The following is a 26726-nucleotide window of genomic DNA, read 5'->3' on the forward strand; positions in this document are numbered from 1 at the left end:
AGAGTGCTCTAGGCTGTCCAAAATATACCATACATTCCTTGTTACTATTACAGCCAATGTGGAATCGTGCGTGAGAATGAACAGAAAACATCCACGCTTTTCCAAGTGACAGAAAAGTGAAAAGAGCAGCTAGTAGACCTTATGTCTCGAGGGTAATTCAAGATGAGAAAGGATCATGCTACAGAAAACACCTGCCTCTTCAAGGATCACTACCTCCTCTTACCTGAGTTATTGGGATAATTTTCAAAGTAGTCTTCTAGCACCTACATAGCAGTTGTTGTTCAGTGGCTAAGTCGTGTCTGACTCTTCGCGACCCCATGGACCGCAGCACGCCTGGCCTCCCTGTCCTTCACCGTCTCCCAGAATCTGCTCAAACTCATGCCCATTGAGTCAGTGATGCCCTCCAATCATCCTCTTCTTCTGCCTCCACTCTTTCCCAGCATCAGGGTGTTTTCTAAGGAGTGGGCTCTTCGCATCAGGTGGCCAAAGTATTGGAGTTTCAGTTTAAACAAGTCATGCCAGCCCTCTACTAAAACTCTCCTCTCTTCCCACACACCTGAGTAAAAAAAAAAAAAAATCTAACCGAAAAGCTAAAGACCTTTAAAATTGTGTATTTACCAAGACGATTGCTGGCCAGTATAACATGATTGAAAGGAGTGTGTTAGTTTCCCAGTCATATCTGATTCTTTGCAACCCCATGGACTGTAGTCTGCCAGACTCCTCTGTCCATGGAATTCTCTAGGCAAGAACAATCCGATGTTCTTTGCCATTGAATCTTTATAGAGCTTAGGTGGCCATGTCTTCTTATGTCTTTTGTCATATATATAGTTTTATTTTTACCCAGAGAAAATATTAAATAAAAATAACTATTACTCTAAAAAAAATTTACTCCTTCAAGCTGAGGGTCTCTTCTCCTCATCACTCATTGGATTTATGACAAGGGTTTCCTTACAGTTTCTCAGTCACAGCCAGCATGCTTGCCTCTCAGGGCCTTTGAGATTTCTGGTCCCTTTGCCTGAACTATTCTTATGCTAGATTTCTACAGACTCTTTCGAGTCTGTGTGCAAGTAGGACACCTTAATGAGTCTGACTCTGACTACTTTATTGAAAATTTCCAACTCCTCTCCAGTACATTCTATTTTCTTTTTAACATTTCTTTATTTTGGCTATGCTGGGTCTTAGCTGTGGCTTTCAGGTCTTCACTAAGGCATGTGGGAAACTGACCAGGAATGGGACCCAGATCCCCTGCATTGGGTGCACATAGTTTCAGCCACTGGAGCACCAGGGAAGTCCCTGTATGCTCTTAATCTTCCTTACTTTCTGTATTTTTCCATAACTCTAATCATAGTGTAATATATTCTACAGTTTACTTACTTGCTATCTTTCTTGTATAGCATCTGACTTCTTCCATATTATGTAGGCTCTAAAAGTACACAGAGTTTTGTTCTCCAATGATGTGCCTCAGACTCTGAGAATAGAACTTAACAATGAAGTAAGAATCTTCACCATGGTTGAAAAAAATTAAGTTTTTAAGAACAAGTAGTAAAAATGTTAATGTAGGTTCTTTGGTAAAAAATTATTAAGGATCTCCGTGAATAACTAATTCGTGTTAGTCGCTCAGTCATATCTGACTCTTTGTAACCCGGTGGACTGTAGCCCATCAGGCTCCTCTGTCAATGGACTTCTCCAGGCAAGACTACTGGAGTGGATTGCCATTCCCTTCTCCAGGAGGATCTTCCCGACCCAGGAATTGAACCTGGGTCTCCTGCATTGCAGGCAGATTCTTTACTTTCGGAGTTACCAGTGAAGCCCTTGAATAACTGAAGTTCGAAAAATAATTCTAATGACTATTTCATTAGAATCATAACTATCAGCATCTCCTAAATTGTAACATTGCAACTGCGACTATTTCTGACATTCTGTCTTCTCACTTCACTTTCATTTGGAGCTTCACTTACCTCTCCCTTCCATTTTTTTTTTTTTACTATCTTTTCTCTTGTAACATTTTCTAATATTTACATCAGTCCAATGCAAATGGCCAAATACTTTTTGATTTTCTACTTCTTACAGGGCATTAAGCAAGGTAAAGTTCTCTTTGCTGCTGCTGCTAAGTCGCTTCAGTCGTGCCCGACTCTGTGCGACCCCATAGATGGCAGCCCACCAGGCTCCCCTGTCCCTGGGATTCTCGAGGCAAGAACACTGGAATGGGCTGCTATTTCCTTCTCCAATAAAAGTCTCTTTCAGTTCAGTTCAGTCACTCAGTCGTGTCCGACTCTTAGCGACCCCATGAATCACAGCACGCCAGGCCTCCCTGTCCATCACCAACTCCCAGAGTTCACTCAAATTCATGTCCACAGAGTCGGTGATGCCATCCAGCCATCTCATCCTCTGTCGTCCCCATCTCCTCCCACCCCCAATTCCTCCCAGCATCAGAGTCTTTTCCAGTGAGTCAACTCGTCGCATGAGGTGGCCAAAGTACTGCAGTTTCAGCTTTAGCATCAGTCCTTCCAATGAACACCCAGGATTGATCTCCTTTAGAATGGACTGGTTGTCTCTCCCTGCAGTCCAAGGGACTCTCAAGAGTCTTCTTCAACACCACAGTTCAAAAGCATCAATTCTTCGGCGCTCAGCTTTCTTCACCATCCAACTCTCACATCCATACGTGACCACGGGAAAAACCATAGCCTTGACTAGGCGGATCTTTGTTGGCAAAGTAATGTCTCTGCTTTTTAATATGCTATCTAGGTCTCTTTAGATTTGTTTAATTTAAAATAACTTGATGAACAATACACAGCTGGAGACACATAATGAATTCACAAGATATGTTTCCTGGCTGCCCCAGACCAATTGTCTTCCACTCTCCTCTGCATTTAGTATGTTTGATTTAACCAAGTTATTTCCCCCAAATACAGAAAGTCATTGGTAGAATAATGTAATTCTATTGTACTTATTTGGGAAAACAATTTGGATATTATCTAAAGCAATTGTCTTGTTTCCTTCTCAGTTTAGTAAATTTAGGCCAAAAAAAAAAAAAAAAATGGTTACCTGGCTTTCTAAAGTCATAGGTAGTAATAGACCTAAAATTTCTGACTTCCAGTAAAATATGTGAAGGTTCAAGATCATTGGGTACCAAATGTGTAGTTATATAATAAAATCTTTAATTGAGTCCACATACTCAAGGGCTTCCCTTGTGGCTCAGCTGGTAAAGAATTCACCTGCAGTGTGGGAGGCCTGGGTTTGATCCCTGGGGTGGGAAGATCCCCTGGAGAAGGGAAAGGCTACCCACTTCAGTGTTATGACCTAGAGAATTCTGTGGACTGTAGTCCATGGGGTTGCAAAGAGTCGGACAGGACTGAGCGAATTTCACTTTCACTGTATGCTATGAAGAAAGATCATTGAATTGACTACTACAAGAGAGTATTTTTAAAGCTCACCAGCAATGTGTCTTTAGAGTAATCGCTTCATCTGACTGGACTTAAATCTCCCTTTTTGTAAAATGAAAGTGGAAGACTTCCACTTCCCAATTTAAGTGGAAGTCAGTCTCCATCTTTTTTCTCTAGCCCTAACCCTGCAAGGCAGAGGTGGAAGGAAAAGTTTTGAGATTAGTGCCACATTAAATTCATAGGACTTCTCTGGTGGCTCAGATGGTAAAGAATCTGCCTGCCAATGCAGGAGACACACATTTGATCTCTGGGCCAAGAAGATCCTCTGGAGAAGGAAGTGGCAACCTACTCCAGTATTCTTCCCTGGGAAATCCCATGGATAGAGGAGCCTGGCGGTCTACAGTCCATGGGGTTGCAACAGAGACTAAAACAGCAACAACGAAAGGACTCTCTTAGGCTGACATTCCCCGTATTTGATGCTTTACTGTGTAAAGCCTATAGGGTGAAGTCTCCTCATTTTCCATGTGGTATGGAAACCTAACCGCACTAACCTTTTTGGCACCAGAGACCAATTTTGTGGAAGATAATCTTTCCATGAACCAGAGGTGCGGGGGGTAGTTTCAGGATGATTCAAGTGCATTATGTTTATTGTGCATTTTATTTATTTTTTAAAATCATTTTACTATTTTCTTTCTTTTTTCTTTTCTAAATTATGAAAATATGATAGCATATTTACAGGAGACTTGGAAAACATAAAACAAGGTCATATATTGCCATTATTTTTAAGTAGATAAATTAAGATTTTTAGTTGGAGTTTCAATACGAAACTCTCAAAAATTAATAGCATGAATATACAGAGAAGTAGAAGGATATAGTAAACCTGAGAAACACTATGAACCAATTCAGCATAATTAAATTTATATAATTTTTACATAACAGCAGGATACAAATTTTATTCAAGTTCCCATAGACAATAAACTGGGAGATACTGGAACATATCCAGGGATCTAAGACCAGGTGTGTACTTTATTTCTAACCTAATGCCAAGTCTGATCTGACAGCAGGTACCAGTCCATGCCTACAGGCTGGGGACCCTGCTTTACCTTATACCCTCAAGAAAGGAAGAGTCCAGTCCGATAATTTCTTTTCACAAAGGCACAGGCAGACTAAACTAGATCTGAGTAACTCAGGGAGTGTGTGATGGATAAGAGCCCTGTGAGGTCCCTCTGGGATTATTGCTGGGAACCTTCCTTCTGGCGATTGTAAATTCTTGCCTCTTTTTTAGGTTGTAGTTACACAGGAAGTACTAACAAATAAACAAAAGAGAGTCGAGAAGGGCAACCCCTCGGATGATTGTTCAGACTGAGACCGCCCAAACAGAAAACACATGCTGTTTCCCCTCTGCCTGACGGATTTGGCAATCAGAGTTCAAATTCACAGGACAGGGGCCGGGCCTCTTGAGACAGGAACTGGAGTCGGAGGCTTCCCCTACTACTTGCTCAGGGAGGAAACCCTCAGGCATGCCTTTCAGTGCCTTGGTCTCTGAACCGTTTCACTTGGGGAAATCCAGCCACAGCCCACGGTCACCCGTGCAGGAATCCAGATGCTGGCCAAGTACAGCAGCACGCGGGACATGCTGGATGCTGATGGAGACACCACGATGAGCCTGCATTCTCAAGCCTCTGCAACATCCCAGCGGCCAGAGCTTGGCCATACAGGTATTCCTAGTCCAAGTTGGTCAGACCCTTGAGAAATGCAGGAGATAAGCTAGGGTACCAGCTTCCTAGCCAAGGAGGGTACGAAGTGGAGGAAAGAGAGAAAATGTTTCTGTGATTTACAATGATGCATATCTGTGCACTTAACTACAACTTGTATGCCACGTACATGAACACATGAAAAAACTAAACTCAGTATATGCACAGAGGTTTTTCTAAGAGTCTGTCTCTGGCAGAGTGGTTTGCATTTGAGGGTGTGTTGCTTTTACCATTTTGTGTAGCACACAGGCAGATGTGAGATTGAATGGACAATTAGAGCAATGTCTTTTCTCCTTCCTATGTTCAGACCCAATGCTGTTTTAGTTACCATCTGTGATCTGATCTGGAAATTTAGATTGATAAAAGCTACCTTTCTGCTAGTTTTGAACTCATGGCTTTAGAGAGGCATTTGTAAGCAGATATGCCAACCCTGATAATTTGTTGTAATAATTCTGCTTCTTGAAGTTGTGAGGCCTAGGGAAAGTCATGCCAACATCAGGGGTTTGGTTTTATTATCTGTGAAATGAGAGGGGATCAAAATAAATGCTTTCTAACATCCCTTCACCTCTGAAATTTCATGATTTGGTGATATAAATAATGACCATAGTTGCAATTACATTCCATCTCATTCCCTTTTGTTCTCTTGACTTCTAGAATATTATTGAAATGATTGGATTAAACTGTGAAAGTAATTTTAGTCAAATCTTATGCTATTTCTGATAGTTCACTTTTTCACATAATGTGCATATATATATATATATATATATATATTTGCATTTATATGTAACTATATATGCATATGGGCTTCCCAAGTGGCACTCATGGTAAAGAACCTGCCTACCAATGCAGGAGATGTAAGATGTGGGTTCGATCCCCTGGGTCAGGAAGATCACTTGGAGAAGGAAATGGCAACCCACTCTAGCATCCTTGCCTGGAGATTCCCATGGACAGAGGAGCCTGGCAGGCTACAGTCCATGCAGTCACACAAAATCAGACACAACTGAAGCAGCTTAGCATGCACACATTTATACATACATATTTTTCTCAGTCCAGAGAAGAAGGACTCTATTTCCTAGAAAACTCAGACAATCCAAGGCAGAAATGTGACCCGAGTTCTGGTAAAAAAAAAAAATCTCAAACTGTAGTAGAGATGGGACTAGGTTCTAATACCACAAGTTGTTATTTAGTCGCTCAGTCATATCCGACTCCTTTGCCAACTTCTTGAACTCTAGCCTGCCAGGCTCCTCTGTCTATGGGATTTTCCAGGCAAGAATACTGGAGTGGTTTGCCATTTCCTTCTCCAGGGAATCTTCCTGACCCAGGGTTTGAACCCATGTCTCCTGCCTTGGTAGGTGGTTTCTTTACCAGTGTGCCACCTGGGATTCTTGTGGCAGCTTTTTAGATTTTATTCATTGATTTATTTATACTAGTGTATTTAGTTTCTGATACTAGATCCTGGAAATTTTCAGCCTCCTTGATATGAAACAAATTGATAACTTTGGGATGTCAGTTTCTGTAGCCACCTGATATGTGTAATAGGATATGGTACGTTCCTCCTGCAAATCCTGTGAAGAGTCAGCTCTCAGGACTGTGGTTTCAAGTAGCTTGTATACAGCTTCATTTTCACCTTTGATTAGAGCTGGGAACTTGCACAAGGCTTAGTGAGCAGCATAATCAGGAACAGGGTGTACCAGTAAGTTCTGCTGAGGTTAGAGGGTGGAGAGAGGAGTGGAGCAGGATAAAACACTAGTTGAAACATCTGGCAACCTTTTGGTAAGAATGGCAATTGAAGCAGGGGGAGTGGAGGTCAAAGTGTCTTGAAGACAAACATCTGATAATAATTGTGTTACCCTACATGTCTGATATTTTGTTTCCATCTCATGATAATACAAGTATTTAGAGGAATGTCACAATAGAAGCCTCATTATTTATTAGAAAAACAAATTTGATATAATTTTGCTACTAAAAATAATAGCAACAACTACTCTGGGAGTTTTTCAGCAATGCAGAAGATTAAGATTCAATTTAAGATTGTGACACAATTATGCCTGGGAAATTTTAATATTTTCTTTAGAAAGAATAAAAATAAAGTATACATATTCACTTGTTTTCTAGTTTTCAATTTTTGATATAAAATTTACTTTTGTGTTTAAAACATGTCAAATAATTCAAAGGATACAAAATAAAAATGAAAGACAACACTCTCAGACCTCTTTTCCCTAAACTTATGCTTGAGGTCCCTGTCATGCCAGGCATGTTGCAAAGTACTGAGGATATAATTTCAAACATGATATGATCCCTGCTTATGAGGAAATTTAAAGAATAAGAAAGTTGTTAAGTGAACAGCAAGTGTGATGCAGTGCTGTGATGGGGCATGCTCTCCTAGAGGAATTGGTCATTTCTGTCTGGTAAGGGTAGAGATCAGGAAAGATTTGAAAGAGGGAGTGACCATTGAGTGGACTTGACTTTAAGATGTTTCTTGTGATATGGGAACAGAAATGGGAGGGTTTAAGGGGCTGGGGTTACTACAGGCAGCCGGACACATAAGAGGAAAGCCATGGCAGTCTTATGCAACTGTATTACAGAGAACGAAATATATTATGGCTGAGGGGTAGAGTTGGAGGGGGATGTTTTGAAGGAATATGAAGCTGGATGAGCTAATACCCAGCTTTTACTTTAGTCTAAGCATGAGATGAGAAGAACCTGAGCTAAAGTAGTGTGGGAATGAGGAAGAGGAATTAGATATGAAAGATATTGAGAAGTGAGTGTTTAAAGTATTGGTGACCAGTTACAAAGGGGAAGGCAAGGAGGAGGAGAGCATAGTTTGACTGGCTTTCATCTGACGTTATGTAGATGGTGCTCCCAGTAACTGAGAAAGCTACAGGAGGATTAGGAAAGTGATGGATTCAGTGTGAGTGTGACATGCTTGTAAGAGAAGGCACAAGCAGTTGGAGTTGCCTAAAGGCACTTATATGTATTGCATGTGGGTCTGAGGTAAGGATTCTGAGCTACATGTATGAAGTGAAGTGAAAGTCGCTCAGTCGTATCCGACTCTTTGCAACCCCATGGACTACACAGTCCATGAAATTCTCCAGGCCAGAACCCTGGAGTAGCCTTTCCCTTCTCCAGAAGCTCTTGGATTCTTTCCCAGCTGAGCCACAAGGGAAGCCCATAGGCTTGGCCAAAAAGGTCATTTGAGTTCTTCCATAAGATGTTACAGAAACACTCAAACATTTTGGCCAACCCAACATATGTGAGAATTGATGACTTTTAGGTAAGGATTAAGCTTTCTGAGTGAGATCACTGAGGAATGTAAAATGAAAACAAAGTAAGACAAAACACAGGCGAAGAGTGCCGAGGAGAGAGCCTTGGGGAATATAATTGAAGAGCAGGCTGAGAAAGGGACCCAGGAGGACCCACTAGCGATGAGTGACGGACAGCGATGGATGTGGAGTGGAGAGGGGCTCCCAGGAAGCCAAGAGCCGCTAACTTTGAGAGAAATGGGCGAGCCAGTGGTGATAAGCGGCAAATTTTAAAAATAATAAACAATACGGCAGAGAGGTCAAGCAAGAGAAAGTTAAAAACAATTTATTAGAAATAGGAAGCAAAATGGATTATTGGTCATTTTTCATAGCAGGGGTTTGAAAGGAACTAGTAGTTAAGAAAGAAAATACATAATTTAAGTAATTTTCTCTCCATTCCTCCCCCCCACCTTCTGTCTTCTTTTTTGAGGAGCCTGGCTGTTAAGAGAAAAGGTAAAATGTTAGAGCTAATGTGTTGTGGGGTTGTAGGAGTGCTTTCTAAAATTATTTTTTTACAGTGTAGGAGATTCTAACTCAATTGTAGATTGGAAAGAGGTGCAACTACAGCACTTTCCAGTAATAATGTACCAGAGAGAGAGAGAATGAAGTAACTATAGGTCAGATTTCCTGTCTAAATATAACCTTATCAAAAAATATGAAAACATATTTGTGTTTAAGGGGAAAATAATAGCAAGAAGAGAACCTTTATTAAATTCAAGTTCCACTTTTCCCTTACTCATATTAATTATAATATTTTTTAATTTTTCAAAGATTTTTAGCTTCATTTCCTCAACCACAGCACAAACCCTTCATTCAAGAGACATGGCATAGGAACCTCTCTGGTGGTCCAGTGGTTAAGACTCCGCTCTTCCAATGCAGGGTACTTGGGTTCCATCCCTGGTTGAGGAACTAAGATCCCATATGCTCTGCAGCCTCCCTCTCCCCCAAAAAGCAAAGAGCTCCATGATAACATAAATAGAAGAAAAAAACTGTATAGAGAAAGAGTCATGGCATAAACCATTTCTAATTGTTTCAACACATCTTTAATTCATGCCTACTAAAAGTCAAACATTATGGTAGGCACAGGCGAGGCTCTATTTTTAGGTGCTTGGAGAAGTGGAAGGAATGATCTTAATTGCTGATTAGAAGAGCACGTCACGTCCTGCTATTGAACATATGTAGGAGGTCACAGAAGCAAAGAGAAATGGATAAGTTACTGACAGTGTTTACACATGTGGGTATCTTTGAAAAAGGTGACATTTGATCTAGTCTGTAAGTCCAAGTTCAGGTTTTCCAGGAAGAGCAACTCTGGCCCTGGGTGACCTTTCCAGAGTGATGACCACATATGGAAAGACAAAAGCACAGAGATAAGAGCTAGCTTGGTGAAGTATGCTGCTGCTGCTAAGTCACTTCAGTCGTATCCGACTCTGTGTGACCCCATAGACGGAAGCCCACCAGGCTCCCCCGTCCCTGGGATTCTCCAGGCAAGAACACTGGAGTGGGTTGCCATTTATATTCACGGATAAAAGAAGGAAGACAGACTACAAAGGGAAGAGATGAGGCGTCGATGTCGGATTGGAATTTAGATCCAGACGATTTTGGGAATCATCAGCAAAGTCAAACAGGATGGCAAGGTAGACTGTTTTTCTGAAGAATGTGTGGTCCTCAAAGGGAAGGAGTGATGGGGGGGTTAGGGGCAACTGAGCCTGAGAGTAGGAGGGGATGCGTCTTTACAGGACCTTTTATAACTGGGGAACATTTTAACCTTAAGGGAGACTTAAATTTAGTAAGCTCACCTTTGTGTTAGAGTATAGAATATATGAATTTAAGGTGACTCTTATTAAGATATTCACAATATTTTATTTCTTGGAGGCTCTGGGAGAGGAGGTGTACAAACTCTTCCTTGATGGCTGATGAAGGGCAGTTGTTCAAGTAAGACAACTCTTTCCACCAATGACATTTCTTGTAACTACAAAGGGATTTTTATTCAAACTTGATCTTAGCACTACATCCTTTTGTAGCATATTATAGACAGAGTTACAGGAAAGAGGTGCTTTCTTCTGTATGTATCTTATTATTCCTAGGGATGTTTGGTATCATTCCTTGGCCTCACCACTCCTTTTTCTAAACAAGCCTCAGGAGACAGCATTGGAGTTGTCTTCCAAAAAATAAAGCCATAATAAAGCCAAGCTAAACCGAAGCACCTCCAGGCAGCTTATTTTTCTTACTTTAGGGTGGGAGTGGTCCCCAGAGACAGAGACTTCATTATGATTAGGGTGCTTGGGACAAAACTTGGGAAAATTAAATTCACAGTTAGAAAAAAACATACCTAGAGGAAAAATAACTTCAAAGAAAAGGAATAAATAAAACTTTCAATACTATAGTCTCACCATCATGGAAGTTTGGTTTCCTAGTGCTGGGTCAGTTCTTCTCCCACAGTTCCTCCCTGCTACCCCAAGTAAGTAGGATATATAATATATTTGATGGTAGAAAAGCCTGGTGTGCTTCAGTCCATGGGGTCACAAAGAGATGGACATGACTAAACTGAATAGATAAGAGAGAAAAATAAAGCTACCATGGTGGTGGATCTACATATATACTTGCCTTTGGAATCTAGAAACATCCATCTGGTTAATTTTCTTGAGCTATATAGGCTATCAGTTCAGTTCAGTCGCTCAGTCATGTCCGACTCTTTGTAACCCCATGAATCACAGCACGCCAGGCCTCCCTGTCCATCACCAACTCCCGGAGTTCACTCAAACTCATGTCCATCGAGTCGGTGATGCCATCCAGCCATCTCATTCTCGGTCGTCCCCGTCTCCTCCCACCCCCAATCCCTCCCAGCATCAGACTCTTTTCCAGTGAGTCAACTCATTGCATGAGGTGGCCAAAGTATTGCAGTTTCAGCTTTAGCATCAGTCCTTCCAATGAATACCCAGGATTGATCTCCTTTAGAATGGACTGGTTGGATCTCCTTGCAGTCCAAGGGACTCTCAAGAGTCTTCTCCAGCACCACAGTTCAAAAGCATCAATTCTTCGGCGATCAGCTTTCTTCACAGTCCAACTCTCACATCCATACATGACCACGGGAAAAACCATAGCCTTGACTAGACGAACCTTGGTTGGCAAAGTAATGTCTCTGCTTTTTAATATGCTATCTAGGTTGGTCATAACTTTCCTTCCAAGGAGTAAGCGTCTTTTACTTTCCTGGCTACAATCAGCATCTGCAGTGATTTTGGAGCCCCCCAAAATAAAGTTTGACACTGTTTCCACTGTTTCTAGAACTTCAAAGAGACATAGGGTTTGCAGGAGGATGTTTAGCTTAAGCTGTATTAGGCTCTCTGATCTTACTCTTTCATGTTCTGCTGATTTGAGATATCCTTAAGGATGCTGTCATGAGTAGCTCGCAATTTTCCAGAAAAATTTAGACCAAACCCAATAGACCAGCCACTTGAAAGAAACAGAGGAGAAAACAAGTCTCTGCTATATCTGCTTATGCTTCAGAATGTCACTTAAGTCAGTGTCTAGAAACCAGTTTGGCCAGGAGATGAATTTAGCTGAGTCTGCCCTCTGCTGACAGAAATATTGATGAAAAGTCAATAGTGAAATGAAGTTGCTCAGTCCTGTCCGACTCTTTGCGACCCTATGGACTGTAGCCTACCAGTCTCCTCTGTCCATGGGATTTACCAGGCACTAGTACTGGATTGAATTGCCATTGTCTTCTCCAGGGTATCTTCCAGAGCCAGGGATCAAACCCGGGTCTCCCGCATTGTAGACAGACGCTTTACCATCTAAGCCACCAGTCAATAGATTAAAAAATTAAAAAACCAACCTGTAAAATTTAATGTTAGACAATGGTCTGTGCCTCTGTAAACTTTACGTAGTTTAGGTAATATTAGTTTTTCATAATTTCATTCTTCATGCATTTGCTCCTTCAAATATGTGGTGGTGGTGGTTTTGTCACTAAGTCATGTCTGACTCTTGCCTGCTAGGTTCCTCTATCCAGGGGATTCTCCAGGCAAGAATACTGGAGTGGGTTACCATTTCCTTCTCCAGGGGATCTTCCTGACCCAGAGATCGAACCTGGGTCTCCTGCATCACAGGCAGATTTTTTATGGACTGAGCTGTGAGAGAAGCCCTCAAATATGTATTCAGCCCTTATGTGGCCAGGCACTATTTTCAGTGCTGGAAATACACTGGAGAACAAGATAGACAAGATCATTGTTTTTATTATTTGTATTATCTTATTTATTTGGATGCTTGAAGTATTAGTTGTGGTACCCAGGCATCATGTAGTATCTTACACTGCAGTGAGCAGACCCTCCTGTTGTGGCACGCAGGCTCAGGAGTTGCAGGCCCCAGGCTTAGATTCTCTGCAGCATGTGGGATCCTAGTTCCCTGACCAGGGATCAAACCTGTGTGTCCTATACTGCAAGGTGGATTCTTAACCACTGGACCACCAAGGAAGTCCCGACAAGATCACTGTTTTAATGGAACGTACATTCAAGCAGAGGGAACAGATAAAAGCAAAGAAAGGTGATGGAATATCACTTAGTAATCTTTTTTTTTTTTTGACATACATACATAGCGGGATGATGTGCTAGAGATGAACTCCCAGAGACATCTTACAAGGATGCACCATTTAAATGGGAAGTTGGATTGCCAGAAGGCTACTAGTAACCCACCTGAGGATTGAGTAATGCAGGAGGATAAACAGAGCTAATACAAAGGTACTAACACAGGGACACAGTGGTTTGGATCAAGGATAAACAGAAGGTCACTGTGACTAGACTGTTCGAGTGAGAAGAGGATAGCTCAGAAATGGATGAGAGACCTAGATAGGCTCCAGATGAAAACGATGCTTGTAGAATTTTATTCTAAGTGCAGTAAAGCTATTGGCAGGTGTTTTTTTGTTTTTTCATTTTTATTTATTTTGGCTGTGCTGGGTCTTCATTGCTGGATCTTGGCTTTCTCTGATTGAACTGAACAGGGGCTACTCTCTAGTTGTGGTGCACGGGCTTTTCACTGTGGTAGCCTCTCTAGCGCATGCCAGGCTTCAGTAGTCGCCACACTCTCAGGGTTAGTTGCCCCACTTATGTGAGATCTTCCTAGACCAGGGATCAAACCCATGTCCTCTGCATTGACTGACAGATTCTTAACCACTGGACCACCAGGGAATTCCCCTATTGGCAGTTTTTAACTTGAGAAGTACAATAATAAAATGTCCACTTTTTAAAAAGAGCCATCTATCTTTAGGAAAAGTGATAATGGATTTTACCCTAAAAATAATGCACACCATTGAAAGTTTTTGTGAAAAGATGTGATTATAAAATTAAAATAAGATTCACATTTTAAAATATATCAATGTCTGGATCCTGATTTTTACTTATTTTCCCTGTTTGGTGGTAAGTTTCAGAGGATATTGATCATGTTTTCTACTTCTATACTATCTTTACTATTAATAGTTATCATTCCCCATTTGGAAATGATGCGTAGTACAATCAAATCCCTTATGATTATACAGTGGAAGTGAGGAATAGATTTAAGGGACTAGATCTGATAGATAGAGTGCCTGATGAACTCTGGATGGAGGTTTGTGACATTGTAAAGGAGACAGGGACCGAGACCATCCCCGTGGAAAAGAAATGCAAAAAAGCAAAATGGCTGTCTGAGGAGGCCTTACAAATAGCTGTGAAAAGAAGAGACGCGAAAAGCAAAGGAGAAAAGGAAAGATATAAGCATCTGAATGCAGAGTTTCAAAGAATAGCAAGGAGAGATAAGAAAGCCTTCCTCAGTGATCAGTGCAAAGAAATAGAGGAAAACAACAGAATAGGAAAAACAAGAGATCTTTTCAAGAAAATTAGAGATATCAAGGGAACATTTCATGCAAAGATGGGCTCGATAAAGGACAGGAATGGTATGGACCTAACAGAAGCAGAAGATATTAAGAAGAGGTGGCAAGAATACACAGAAGAACTGTACAAAAAAGATCTTCACGACCAAGATAGTCACGATAACGTGATCACTGACCTAGAGCCAGACATCTTGGGATGTGAAGTCAAGTGGGCCTTAGAAAGCATCACTACGAACAAAGCTAGTGGAGGTGATGGAATTCCAGTTGAGCTATTTCAAATCTTGAAAGATGATGCTGTGAAAGTGCTGCACTCAATATGCCAGCAAATTTGGAAAACTCAGCAGTGGCCACAGGACTGGAAAAGGTCAGTCTTCATTCCAATCCCAAAGAAAGAGAATGCCAAAGAATGCTCAAACTACCACACAATTGCACTCATCTCACACGCTAGCAAAGTGATGCTCAAAATTCTCCAAGCCAGGCTTCAGCAATATGTGAACCGTGAACTCCCAGATGTTCAAGCAGGTTTTAGAAAAGGCAGAGGCACCAGAGATCAAATTGCCAACATCCGCTGGATCATGGAGAAAGCAAGAAAGTTCCAGAAGAGCATCTATTTCTGCTTCATTGACTATGCCAAAGCCTTTGACTGTGTGGATCACAATAAACTGTGGAACATTCTGAAAGAGATGGGAATACCAGACCACCTGACCTGCCTCTTGAGAAATCTGTATGCAGGTCAGGAAGCAACAGTCAGAACTGTACATGGAACAACAGACTGGTTCCAAATAGGAAAAGGAGTACGTCAAGGCTGTATATTGTCACCTTGCTTATTTAACTTATATGCAGAGTACATCATGAGGAACGCTGGGCTGGAAGAAGCACAAGCTGGAATCAAGATTGCTGGGAGAAATATCAATAATCTCAGATATGCTGATGACACTACCCTTAAGGCAGAAAGTGAAGAGGAACTCAAAAGCCTCTTGATGAAAGTGAGAGAGTGAAAAGGTTGGCTTGAAGCTCAACATTCAGAAAACAAAGATCATGGCATCTGGTCCCATCACTTCATGGGAAATAGATGGAAAAACAGTGGAAACAGTGTCAGACTTTATTTTTTTGGGCTCCAAAATCACTGCAGATGTTGATTGTAGCCAGGAAATTAAAAGACGCTTACTCCTTGGAAGGAAAGTTATGACCAACCTAGATAGCATATTGAAAAGCAGAGACATTACTTTGCCAACAAAGGACCATCTAGTCAAGGCTATGGTTTTTCCCGTGGTCATGTATGGATGTGAGAGTTGGACTGTGAAGAAAACTGATCGCCGAAGAATTGATGCTTTTGAACTGTGGTGCTGGAGAAGACTCTTGAGAGTCCCTTGTACCGCAAGGAGATCCAACCAGTCCATTCTAAGGGAGATCGATCCTGGGTGTTCATTGGAAGGACTGATGCTAAAGCTGAAACTGCAGTACTTTGGCCACCTCATGCAAGGAGTTGACTCACTGGAAAAGACTCTGATGCTGGGAAAGGTTGGGGGCTGGAGGAGAAGGAGACAACCGAGAATGAGATGGCTGGATGGCATCACCGACTCTGTGAATATGAGTTTGAGTGAACTCCAGGAGTTGGTGATGGACAGGGAGGCCTGGCGTGCTGTGATTCATGGGGTCGCGGAGAGTCGGACATGACTGAGCAACTGAACTGAACTGAACAAATCTATGTATCTGAAATTTATCATGCAGGGGACTTTGCTAAAGAGGAAGTGAATTTATATGTCTTTAATCTTTCTGCTTTTGAACCTAATTTGAATTCCCAATGAAGTGAAACTCACATGTCATGAAGAGACCAGGATTTGAAAGTTTAACTGCCCTTTAATTTTTATCACAATGCTAGAGGATACTTGCATCTGACTGTGGGTCTTCCTGGTCAGGTTATTGCTAGTTATTCAGATTGACAGCTGACCTCACAAGGTGATGAGCTTATTCCTAACTCAGCAGAACCTATGCAATCACCAGAAGGCAAGCTTGTGGGATGTGGGCAAGGGAAAGATGCTGGCTAGAGTTTTTTTTTTTTTTTTTCTTTCCCCCATTCCTTAATGGGTATGAGCTTGAGATTACTCAAAGCTGTCATTGAAAAACTGATGATCAGGTTGCATTTATCATCTATTTTTGGAGCTATAAAATCAAATGAATGAACAAGCAAAATAAGAAGGACTTTCAACAAAGAAATTCCAGGAAGAAACAGTAAAACAATAACTTCTTATTGTGTGTGCCTGTGTTCGGTAGCTCAGTTGTGTCTGACTCTTTGCTTCCCTAAAGACTGTAGCCCACCAGGCTTCTCAGCCCGTGGCATTTTCCAAGCAAGAATATTGGAGTAGGGTGCCATTTCCTCCTTCAGGGAATCTTCCTGACCCAGCAATCAGACTTGCTTTTCTTGCATCGGCAGGAGGATTCTTTACCAATAGTGCCTCATTGCTGCTGCTGCTGCTGCTGCTAAGTCGCTTCAGTCGTGTCCGACTCTGTGCGACCCCATAGACGGCAGCCCGCCAGGCTCCCCTGTCCCTGGGATTCTCCAGGCAAGAACACTGGAGTGGGTTCCCATTTCCTTCTCCTACTGACAGGCAATTTGCTTTTTTGAACTGGGAAAGGGACTGTTTTGCAAAAAGTAACAACACATTACTTCTTTTCTGATGATGTGAAAAATTATTCTTTGTTAAGGCATTTTCGTGAGAGTCTTTTGCAACTTTAATTTTGACAAAAAGAAGGTTAACAGTAATGCATAAATTGATTCAATGCAAAGTAGGACTGAGTAGAGGAGGAAGGTAGAAGTAGAAAGAATCTAGCAGAGATTAAGTGAGGCCTGGTCTGGAGCCTTGTTATTATTTCCCAGGACCAAGGGAATGGTATCTAGACCCTGAAACCTATTAGAACCAACTCCCCTTGCTCCCTTGCTACTGATGTAGATCCAAGAGGAAGAAAAAGTGAAACCCTGTCTTTGCTTCTGTCCCCTGCAGAGCACCGCCGTCCCTCTTCTGCTTGGCATCCAGTGGCCCTGATCCTGCTGACTCTCTGTTTGGTGCTGCTGATTGGCCTGGCAGCTCTGGGGCTTGTGTGTAAGTCTACACTCTGACTTGGGGGAGGATCCTGGTTTCAAGGTTTGTCTAGGATGAGAAATACTTATTATTTTTTATAACTTTGATTCTGGAGCCTATGAATAAGTCCTTATTCAGATGAAACCCTGTAAATGATGAGAATAGTGGAAGAAGCATTAAAATACGACAATCACTTTCCAGCTAAACATTTACATTCTGTTAGCGATAAAAAGGTTTTTGTCTGTTAATATATCAATATTTAACATCAACAATTTTTAATGAATGTACACATCAGCCCTTTTCCATTCCACAAAAGACTATAGCTATAGTGATTTTTTGTTTCTGGCATTTATGGCTTGGTGGGCCATGCAGAGGGAAAGATTTAATTTATATCCAACCTCCTCAAGGTACAGAGAATAGACTAAGTCTTTAATCATGATAATATTTAATATTAAATATTATTTTAAAAAGGGGGAGCTTCCTTGGTGGCTCAGATAGTAAAAAATCTGATTGCAATGCCAGAGACCTGGGTTTGATCCTTGGGTTGGGAAGATCCTCTGGTGAAGGGAATGGCAACCTATTTCCAAGAATATTTCAGTATTATTTCCTGGAAAATTCCGTGGACAGAGGAGCCTGGCGGACTACAGTCCTTGGAGTTGCAAAGAGTTAGACACGACTGAGCAGCTAACACACATACACACACTCACACACACACACACACACATTATTGTAATAAAGAAGTCCAAGAAGTTATAAAATCATTTTGCAGAGACTTGTGGAAATCAAATAAAGAAGAACTCATGTATAAAAGTCTTTAATTTTCAAACTAGTAAGGATAAAGTTTAAAACTCAAAAAAGAAAGGGGATAAATTCATTTTAACAGATGGGACCCTACAACAATATGTCCTGAACAGTTGAAGAAAGTGGTTAACAGTAAAAGCAGGTTTGAATGTCAAAAATTGCATTTTTATAAGAAATTTTAGAACTTGTTTGTAACCTTAAATTAAAAAAAAAACTTTTTAAGTGTATCTTAATGTTTCTACCCTGGCTCCCCAATTTTGATATAACTGTTGTTTGCAGGCAATATTCTTTTCAGTGATATAAAGCAACTCTCATGATTCATGAAGGATGTTTCTACTTAGATTTAGAAACTTGGAATTTAAAGCTAAGTTGAAATTTTCTAGCCTAGTCATACTGAGAAAATTACTTGTTCTCACTGAGCCCAGTTTACAAAGCTATAAAACATAGAAATGATAATATTACTATGAATGTGATCAAAACATATGGTACATTGTCAATACTCAATATAATGATTAATAGATAAATGATTTATACTTTTAGGTTGAGTAATGGTTTGACAGTATACACAGAAAAATTTATTGAACAGTAAATATGTTAAGGAATTTATCCCTGAAGCTGGGAACAGTTATTATAACTCTACATTTTCAAATAAGGAAATAGAGAAATTCATTTGCCCAGGGCAATACAATTTATTATAGAATAGAGTCTAAACCTGAATGTAGGCAATATGAGATCTCAGAGCCTGGGATCTCAAACAACGTACTATTTTGTTTTCCCCAGGTGTAGACAATAGAAATAAAAGTGAAGAAATAAGCTGTCCAGCCTCACTTGGTAATTTGGTTTAGTTTTTCAGTTCTACCAGCTCTCCAACACTCAGCAAGACAGCATTTTGCAAAAGGAGGAAAGACTGGGGAATCTCTCCCGACAGCTGCAATCTCTCCGAACCCAAAACAGGAAACTTGCAGAAACTCTGCATCACGTGGCTGAGAAACTCTGTCGGGAGCTCTATAACAAAACTGGAGGTGAGTCCTGAACACTGAGCTTCTCTCTGTTCTCAGCACATCTGTCCATACAGAGCTGATTCTCCCATCAGTGTACCTGGGAACCATGTATTATTCAGCAAGTTATCTGGCAAACTTAATAAAGGGTTTGAACAGCCAGGTCATCCCCAGTTATCGAGATCATGTAGTTCAACTGTGTCTGTTTTACAGTATGGGATGAGATTCATCAAGTTCAGACATTTTTAAATAATAAGTACAATTAACTTTGAATAACCAAAATAACTCTACAAGTAAATAAAATATGGGTTACCTTATGAAATATTTCAAATAGAAAAATACAAACAAGAATATAATAACCACTTGCATGTTGACCTCAGATTTTAAGATGTCAATATTTTGACACTGGATTGCTTTTAAACTAAAGATATTTTTGTGGAATGATGGGTTTTTCATCTCACTGCATACCCACAAGGGACTTGGTTTCAGATAGCTAACTCTTAAAGGCCCAGGACCATGTGCCCACATAGGTGTTAGACCATGGCTCTGAGAGCCTAGTTCTTGTATTTAGAGTCACTACCCACTCGGCCCATCTCACCCTTGGTCTGTGCACTTACTTCTCTGTCTTTGATGTCCATCTTAACTTCTGACCCATGGAGATTTGCTGGTTTAATTCATGCTTGGCTTAGTATTTATGTGGTCTTTTTCTAAAATTTTATTTACTTATATTTGAGTGAGAAAATAATCCATATCCTACTACTATATAGTTCATTAAAAAAATCCTTATACTGCTGTATAAGAGGATACTGAGGAAGAAAATTATAGAAACTTCAATGGTTCTCAAATCCAGTGCATACTGAGTTTCTGAACAGATGAAAAGTTTCTTTATGAAATTGAATATACTTTCTTTATGCTGAATTACACAGGGCAAGAAATTTGAAGTTCTAACCACTTATAACTAAAGTCCATTGCCCATGAAAGCACATCATGTGTGTTCTCACTCCCACTGTATTGTTTTTGTTCCTGCTGTAAACCCAACTGTAATTCCTGGCGTACAGTGGGTATTCAGTGAACATTTGTAATTATCATTGCCTGGGCAATGAAATATCTAAGAGAGAGAAAAAATCAATTGTTTCTTGGGTCATCAAATATTATGTGATTTTAAGAGAAGGAAGACAGGGTAGAAAATAACTTACTAAATTTGGTTTCTTTTCAAGAACACAGATGTAGCCCTTGCCCAGAAAAATGGAAATGGCATGGGGACAAATGCTACCAATTCTATAAAGAAAGCAAGAGTTGGCAGGGCTGCGAATATTTCTGCATTGCTGAGAACTCGACTATGCTGAAGATAAACACACAGGACGTGCTGGTAAGGTCCTGAGGCTTGGTGAGTGTTTGAAGTATTCTCAGAAAGAGGTATTGGGATTGACATATACATACTGTTATATATAAAATAAATAACATATACACATTGTTATATATAAAAATCCCTCTATAGCCCAGGGAACTCTATTCAGTACTCTGTAATGACCTATATGGGAAAAGAATCTAAAAAAAATAAAAGTGGATATATGTGTAACTGATTCACTTTGCTCTACACCTGAAACTAACACAATATTGTAAATCAACTATACTCCAATAAAAATTAATTTAATAAAAAGATTCTAAGCAACAAAGGTCCATATATTCTCTCATTTATTTTAATCAAGGATTAATCTTATTTTTATTGCTTTGAGTGATCCCCTGTGGTCATCATTTGTGGAACGATCTCCACAAATATCCACCCTTTAGAAACATGAAAGAAAGCCTTTCAAATTCACCATCAGTCAGGACTCAAATAAAGAATGTCTCAATTTCTTAACCTCTTTTTGCTTATGTAAGAAGGGAGCAATATTGGTGCCATACCAGAGGAACGAAAATAGCACTTCCTGTCTTTCTGTGAAAGTGACAAAACTTTTGATTGAAAACCATGTAATTAAATCATTTCCACAATCTGCAAATAAATATCTTGTCTTCTGGAAGTTTATACCCTAACATAGAGTGGTCAAGGAAAATATGAAAATAAAATTGGCATTTATTGATAGGTACATCCAATTCAAATTCACTATTAAAATGCTGTGGTTGTTCCCTCTTCTCTTACATTTGTTATTGACTTTGAATTAAATTCCTCAATCAGTATGACCATTATTTATCTATCATTGTTTCAGCAGGGGTCATGGCACAGAGCAGTTTATTAACAGAGCTTTTTAATTAAAATTAATACCCAACTAAGTCTGCAGACCCTTAACTTCCTTCTGCAAACTTGTCTTTGCGCATCATGCTCAGTCGTTTCCGACTCTTTGCGACCCCAAGGACTGTAGCCCGCCAGGCTCCTCTGTCCATGGGATTTTCTAGGCAAGAAGACTGGAGTGGGTTGCCACATCCTTCTCTAGGGGATCTTTCTGACCCAGGGATTGAACCCGGGTCTCCTCCTGCATTGCAGGCAGATTCTTTACCTGCTGACCCATCGGGGAAGAGCATCTTTCTAGTTGCATCTTAATTCCTTTCCACTTGCTGAAATCTATGATGAATGAAACTCTGCAGTCTCTCTCATCTACTAAAATAATATTTTTCATCCTTTCTTGATGGCTTAGTTTAGGCAGAAAATGAGGCAATTTATTTGGCCAACCCAGTATAACCTGGCATAAATTCTGTTAATTTTTCTTATTCTCTTCATTTCCTCCACCTCCAACATATACCGAGGATTCAGATATACCACTGAAGAACACTATATTCAGTGGTTGGAAATATTATTATGAAAGTTAAATAGTAATTTTCTCTCATGTACTTTGTATATTTATATACATTTAAATCACTTTCATATGATTTATTTATAGAACTTTTAACATGAAGGGGTCACGATTTATTTGGTGATAATATTTTCAGCTACAGTTCCTTTGATATGCCTGTTTTATGACTGTTGTTTAGCAATAGCTTCATTTATATTTCCGATAATGTTTTATTGAGCCATTATGTGCCATTAATTATCTGAAGGGTTAAGAATGTGAAAATAAATAAAATGAAGTGTACGTCCTTAAGGAATTCATAGTATTCTGGAAAAGAAAGACATAAAAATGTATAATTATAATAGATTTAGATAAATTTCATGTTAAAGAATAAGAATAGAGGGAAATAATCAAACGTTTTTCAATATGGACAGTAGAAAAGGAATTCTATATATATAAATACACAAAAATGTATATACAAATATATGAAACATTTTTCTTCTTCATCTGAGACATAAATCATCCTTATAAATTCCTCTTTTACCTATTTTTTTTGCATTATTCCTTTCTCCTTCTTGGTCAGTCCCTGTCACATATATCTGTGAAGATTCTTCACATTCCTGCACTTTTCCTTCCAGATTCTTCCATTTCCCAAATGTCTCCAAATCTGTCTCCCACATTTTTCTACATCAATCTTCTGTAATCCTGCGACTTGAAAACAGTGGATCATTTCTAAATCTTGGTTGAAGTGATTCTTGGTTTTAGCACATCAGTATTCAGTCCATGTTAACTAAGACAAAATAATTATTTAACTTGGGCAAATTAGCTGACTCCAGGATGGACACTTTTTTGTAAATGTCCTATTAGTTATGTGGGCAGGATTCATATATTGTTCTTGTATTAAAATGTAAGCCAGCCAATATATATGCATTTCCATGTATATATTACAACATCTCTAAAGCTAAAGGTTTTCTTCTGTGCCTTTCACAGGAGTTTGCCATGCCTCAGAGCTACTCTGAGTTTTTCTACTCTTATTGGACAGGGCTATCACGCAATGGCAGCGGCAAGGCCTGGCTGTGGATTGATGGAACCCCTTACTCCTCCGAACTGTAAGCCTTTAGCAAGTTACATGGGAAAGGCATTTAATAGATTTTGCTTGAGTGACAAGATACTGTGAAGGAGGACATCAAAGATACATACAGAATATAGTACTTACTCTCAGAATGGCTCATAAATCAATGAGAGAGACCAAATGGGATTCATTAACAGAGAGCAAAAAAGAGAGAGAGAGAGGAAGCTCTGCTAGAGATGAATAAACTGAAGTCCAGGTTGTAATGGTGACCTGTGTAAGGTCACACAACTCTACAACTTGTCAATACCTAAAGATAAAGTAAAACCTTAGATCTCTTGGTTTTCTGTGCAATGAAATGGGGAGCACGTTTTTCAAAATACAGTCTCTGAGAATTTACAATATAAACAATTATATTATCAAAAATTAGTTTTACTTATATGTGCATTCAGATAGGAATGAGTATGGTATATTCTTCGAGATTGGTAAATGTAATATCTATATTATCAAAATATATTACAAATATAGTATGTTAATGCATATATGTGGAATCTAAAATAATGGTATAGATGATCTTATTTGCAAAGCAGAAATAGGGACACAGACATAGAAAACAAATATATGGATATCAACGGGGAATGGGAGGGGTGAATTGGGATGAATTGGGAGATTAGGATTGACATATATACGCTATTGATACTAATGTATAAAATAGATAACTAATGAGAACCTACTGTATAGCACAGGGAACTCTACTCAGTGCTCTATGATGACTTAAATGGAAAGGAAACCCAAAAAGAAAGGATATGTGTATGCATATAGGTGATTTGGGCTTCCCAGGTGGCTCAGTGGGTAAAGAACATGACTGCCAATGCAGGAGATGTAAGAGATGTGGGTTTGATCCCTGGGCTGGGAAGATCCCCTAGAGGAGGGCGTGGCAAACCACTCCAGTATTCTTGCCTGGAGAATCCCCATGGACAGAGGAGCCTGGGGGACTACAGTCCATGGGGTTGCAAAGAGTCGGACATGACTGAAGCAATTTAGCATGCACGCATGCATAGCTGATTCATTTTGTTGTACAGTAGAAACTAACACAACATTGTAAAGCAACTTTACTCCAATAAAAATTAATTTAAAAATATATAACAATTTAAAGCCATGTTTGAGCAGACATCTTTCTGTATAAATATATTGAAAAGTGTTAGTCGCTCAGTCGTGTCTGACTCTTTGTAACCCCATGGACTGTAGCCCCCCAGGCTCCTCTGTCCATGGAATTCTTCAGGCAGGAATACTGGAGTGGGATGCCATTCCCTTCTTCAGGGGATCTTCCCAACCCAGGTATCAAACCCAGGTTTCCTGCATGGTATGCAGATTCCTTACCATCTGAGCTGCCAGGGAAACCCCTATATACCTATATAAGATTTATTTTTCCAGGAGAGAGTACATATTCGATGTGATTATTTTTTATTCTACAGTTAAATAAACTGAGTCACAGAGAAGATAGATAATTTTTTCAGATGGCAGTAAAATCATATGATAAGTTGGATGACAACGTGTATTTTAATTTTAGTCAGAAATAGTTTTTGTTGTTTTGAGTGACCTGATGCCCCTGGAATGTATGTGGAAGTTGAGGGGCTGAGAGGAAAGAGGCTGGTGACCCCATCTTCAGTAAACTCATTCTGGGTGTCTGTTCTATAACTTTGTCTAGCTTAGGACCTTCCCTATGTACTTTCCTTATTTTAGAAATAAACTATGATAAAATAACTTTTTTCTTTCTTCTTGGAGGTTTGAGGTTATGGTAGATTTGACCAGCCTGAGAAGCAGGGACTGTGTGACCATCCTCAGTGGGAAGGCTTTTTCCAAGGACTGCAGAGAGCTGCGACGATGCGCCTGTGAAAAAGCCGCAGCCGTGGTAAAGGTGCAGAGTCTCCATGAGCCTCTGAGTCGGAGGCGGAGGTGAACCGTTATCCAGCTACAACCGCAACTGCAGGCCCCCTTCAGAGAGCTGGAAGCTTCTGCCCTGCAGAACACAGCTCTAGACTCTGTATTTGCACCTGGCCTAGGGTGGGTCCTGTGTGTTCATTGGAAGGACTGATGCTAAAGCTGAAACTGCAATACTTTGACCACCTCATGCGACGAGTTGACTCACTGGAAAAGACTCTGATGCTAGGAGGGATTGGGGGCGGGAGGAGAAGGGGACGACAGAGAATGAGATGGCTGGATGGCATCACCGACTCGATGGACATGAGTTTGAGTGAACTCCGGGAGTTGGTGATGGACAGGGAGGCCTGGCGTGCTGTGATTCATGGGGTCGCGGAGAGTCGGACACGACTGAGCGACTGAACTGAACTGAACTGAGTGTGGGTCCAGTTCCTATTTCTGTCCGTTTAGTCCCTGTTATACCTTCCAGGTGTTGCTGTGGTTTAGTCGCCAAGTTGTGTACTCTCCCAGGTACTGAAGGTTTAATAATAATAAATATAAATAATGGAAAGTGTTGGCGATTTTAGAATGGACTCATGATTTAGGGAAAAACTCAACTTCAAGGTGCTCTTCCACAAAATATGATAGCCATCAGTGTTGTGGTTATATGTGTCCTATTGAGAGTTTGTAGTTGCTTTTGCAATAGTACTGATTATTTCATTATTTGAGGAAACTAAGAAGTCTGGGAGAGGCATGCTGTCTTCAGGAGGATAGTTTTAACATTCTAAATTTTAGATCTTTTTAGTTTTGTGTATGTCTTCAGCATGTGGCTAAGGATGAGTCAACTGAATTGTGATAGGGTAAGTTATCTAATCAGATCGTAGCAAATGAAGGGGACACGATAACATCTATATACACAGCTGGCTTCTTGTGCAGGTGTCCCTTGCTCAGAATAACAATATGCACACACGTAGCAGAAATTCCAAATAACACCATCATGACACACTGACTTCATGGGCTTAGAAAGAAGTCAATAATACTAGAAGGGATAATCTGTTATCATTCTTTGTTTTTCAACAGTGGAAGCTGGGACACTTCACTTTTATTTTTCATATACATGGTGAAATGACATAAAATTGGCAAATAGACAATAAAGAGAAGATGGTTGTATTTATTCCCGTATTACTGTGCCACTTATCAATCGTTGCTTGTAGATTTCTTTCTTACGAATTTTCCCTTCAGTTTTCCATTGGTTAGCTAGGAAATTTCTTCATTGTTGAACAAATTTTGCATTAATTTATTGCCTGGAGAATCCCAGGGACGGGGGAGCCTGGTGGGCTGCTGTCTATGGGGTCGCACAGAGTTGGACATGACTGAAGTGACTTAGCAGCAGCAGCAGCAGCAGAAAGAACTACATTTGTGGTCATAAAATGAGAGTTAAAGACCCCTTATTGTAATTTATTATCAGACAAATCCCTTTACTTCACAAAGCTTATTTCATTAGGCATAAAGTGGGCATATCTATAGTTTTCTTAGGGTGTTACTGTTAGATGAAATGAGGTACATGTGAAATTAGTTTCATAATCTACATTGTAATATATAATGTAAGGGATATTAAAAATATGTTGCAAAGCAGAGAAGGGATTTAATTTTTAAAAAAAGGTGAGTGAAAGCAAGCAAAAAACAACCTGCTTTCATGAACAAATTGCAGAGAGACCCCTACAGTGGGGACCTGTGGATATTACAAAATATTTTCTATGACAAGTACAGATGTTTAATAAACATGGTTAATATAATAAG

At 40.0% G+C, this 26726-nt stretch overlaps 1 protein-coding gene across 2 annotated transcripts; it reads left to right on the forward strand.

The window, feature by feature from the left end:
- The first annotated feature begins 4676 nt into the window (after window positions 1–4676).
- CLEC1A (C-type lectin domain family 1 member A) lies at window positions 4677–25502 on the forward strand. 2 transcript variants are annotated; one of them, XM_055394391.2, is made up of 6 exons: window positions 4682–5101; window positions 17296–17394; window positions 19020–19196; window positions 20390–20541; window positions 22928–23046; window positions 24792–25502. In XM_055394391.2, the coding sequence occupies exons 1-6, from the start codon at window positions 4987–4989 to the stop codon at window positions 24964–24966; spliced, it is 837 nt and encodes a 278-aa protein (XP_055250366.2). In that variant the 5' UTR covers window positions 4682–4986; the 3' UTR covers window positions 24967–25502. The 2 variants fall into 2 exon arrangements, with proteins under 2 accessions (XP_055250367.1, XP_055250366.2); XM_055394392.2 differs by lacking the exon at window positions 17296–17394 and having other exon boundaries at window positions 4677–5101.
- The last annotated feature ends 1224 nt before the right edge of the window (window positions 25503–26726 follow it).

Source organism: Moschus berezovskii, chromosome 6, assembly GCF_049115385.1.
Source record: "Moschus berezovskii isolate FMDL1 chromosome 6, NW_MosBer_1.0, whole genome shotgun sequence".
Classification (NCBI taxonomy): Eukaryota; Metazoa; Chordata; class Mammalia; order Artiodactyla; family Moschidae; genus Moschus; species Moschus berezovskii.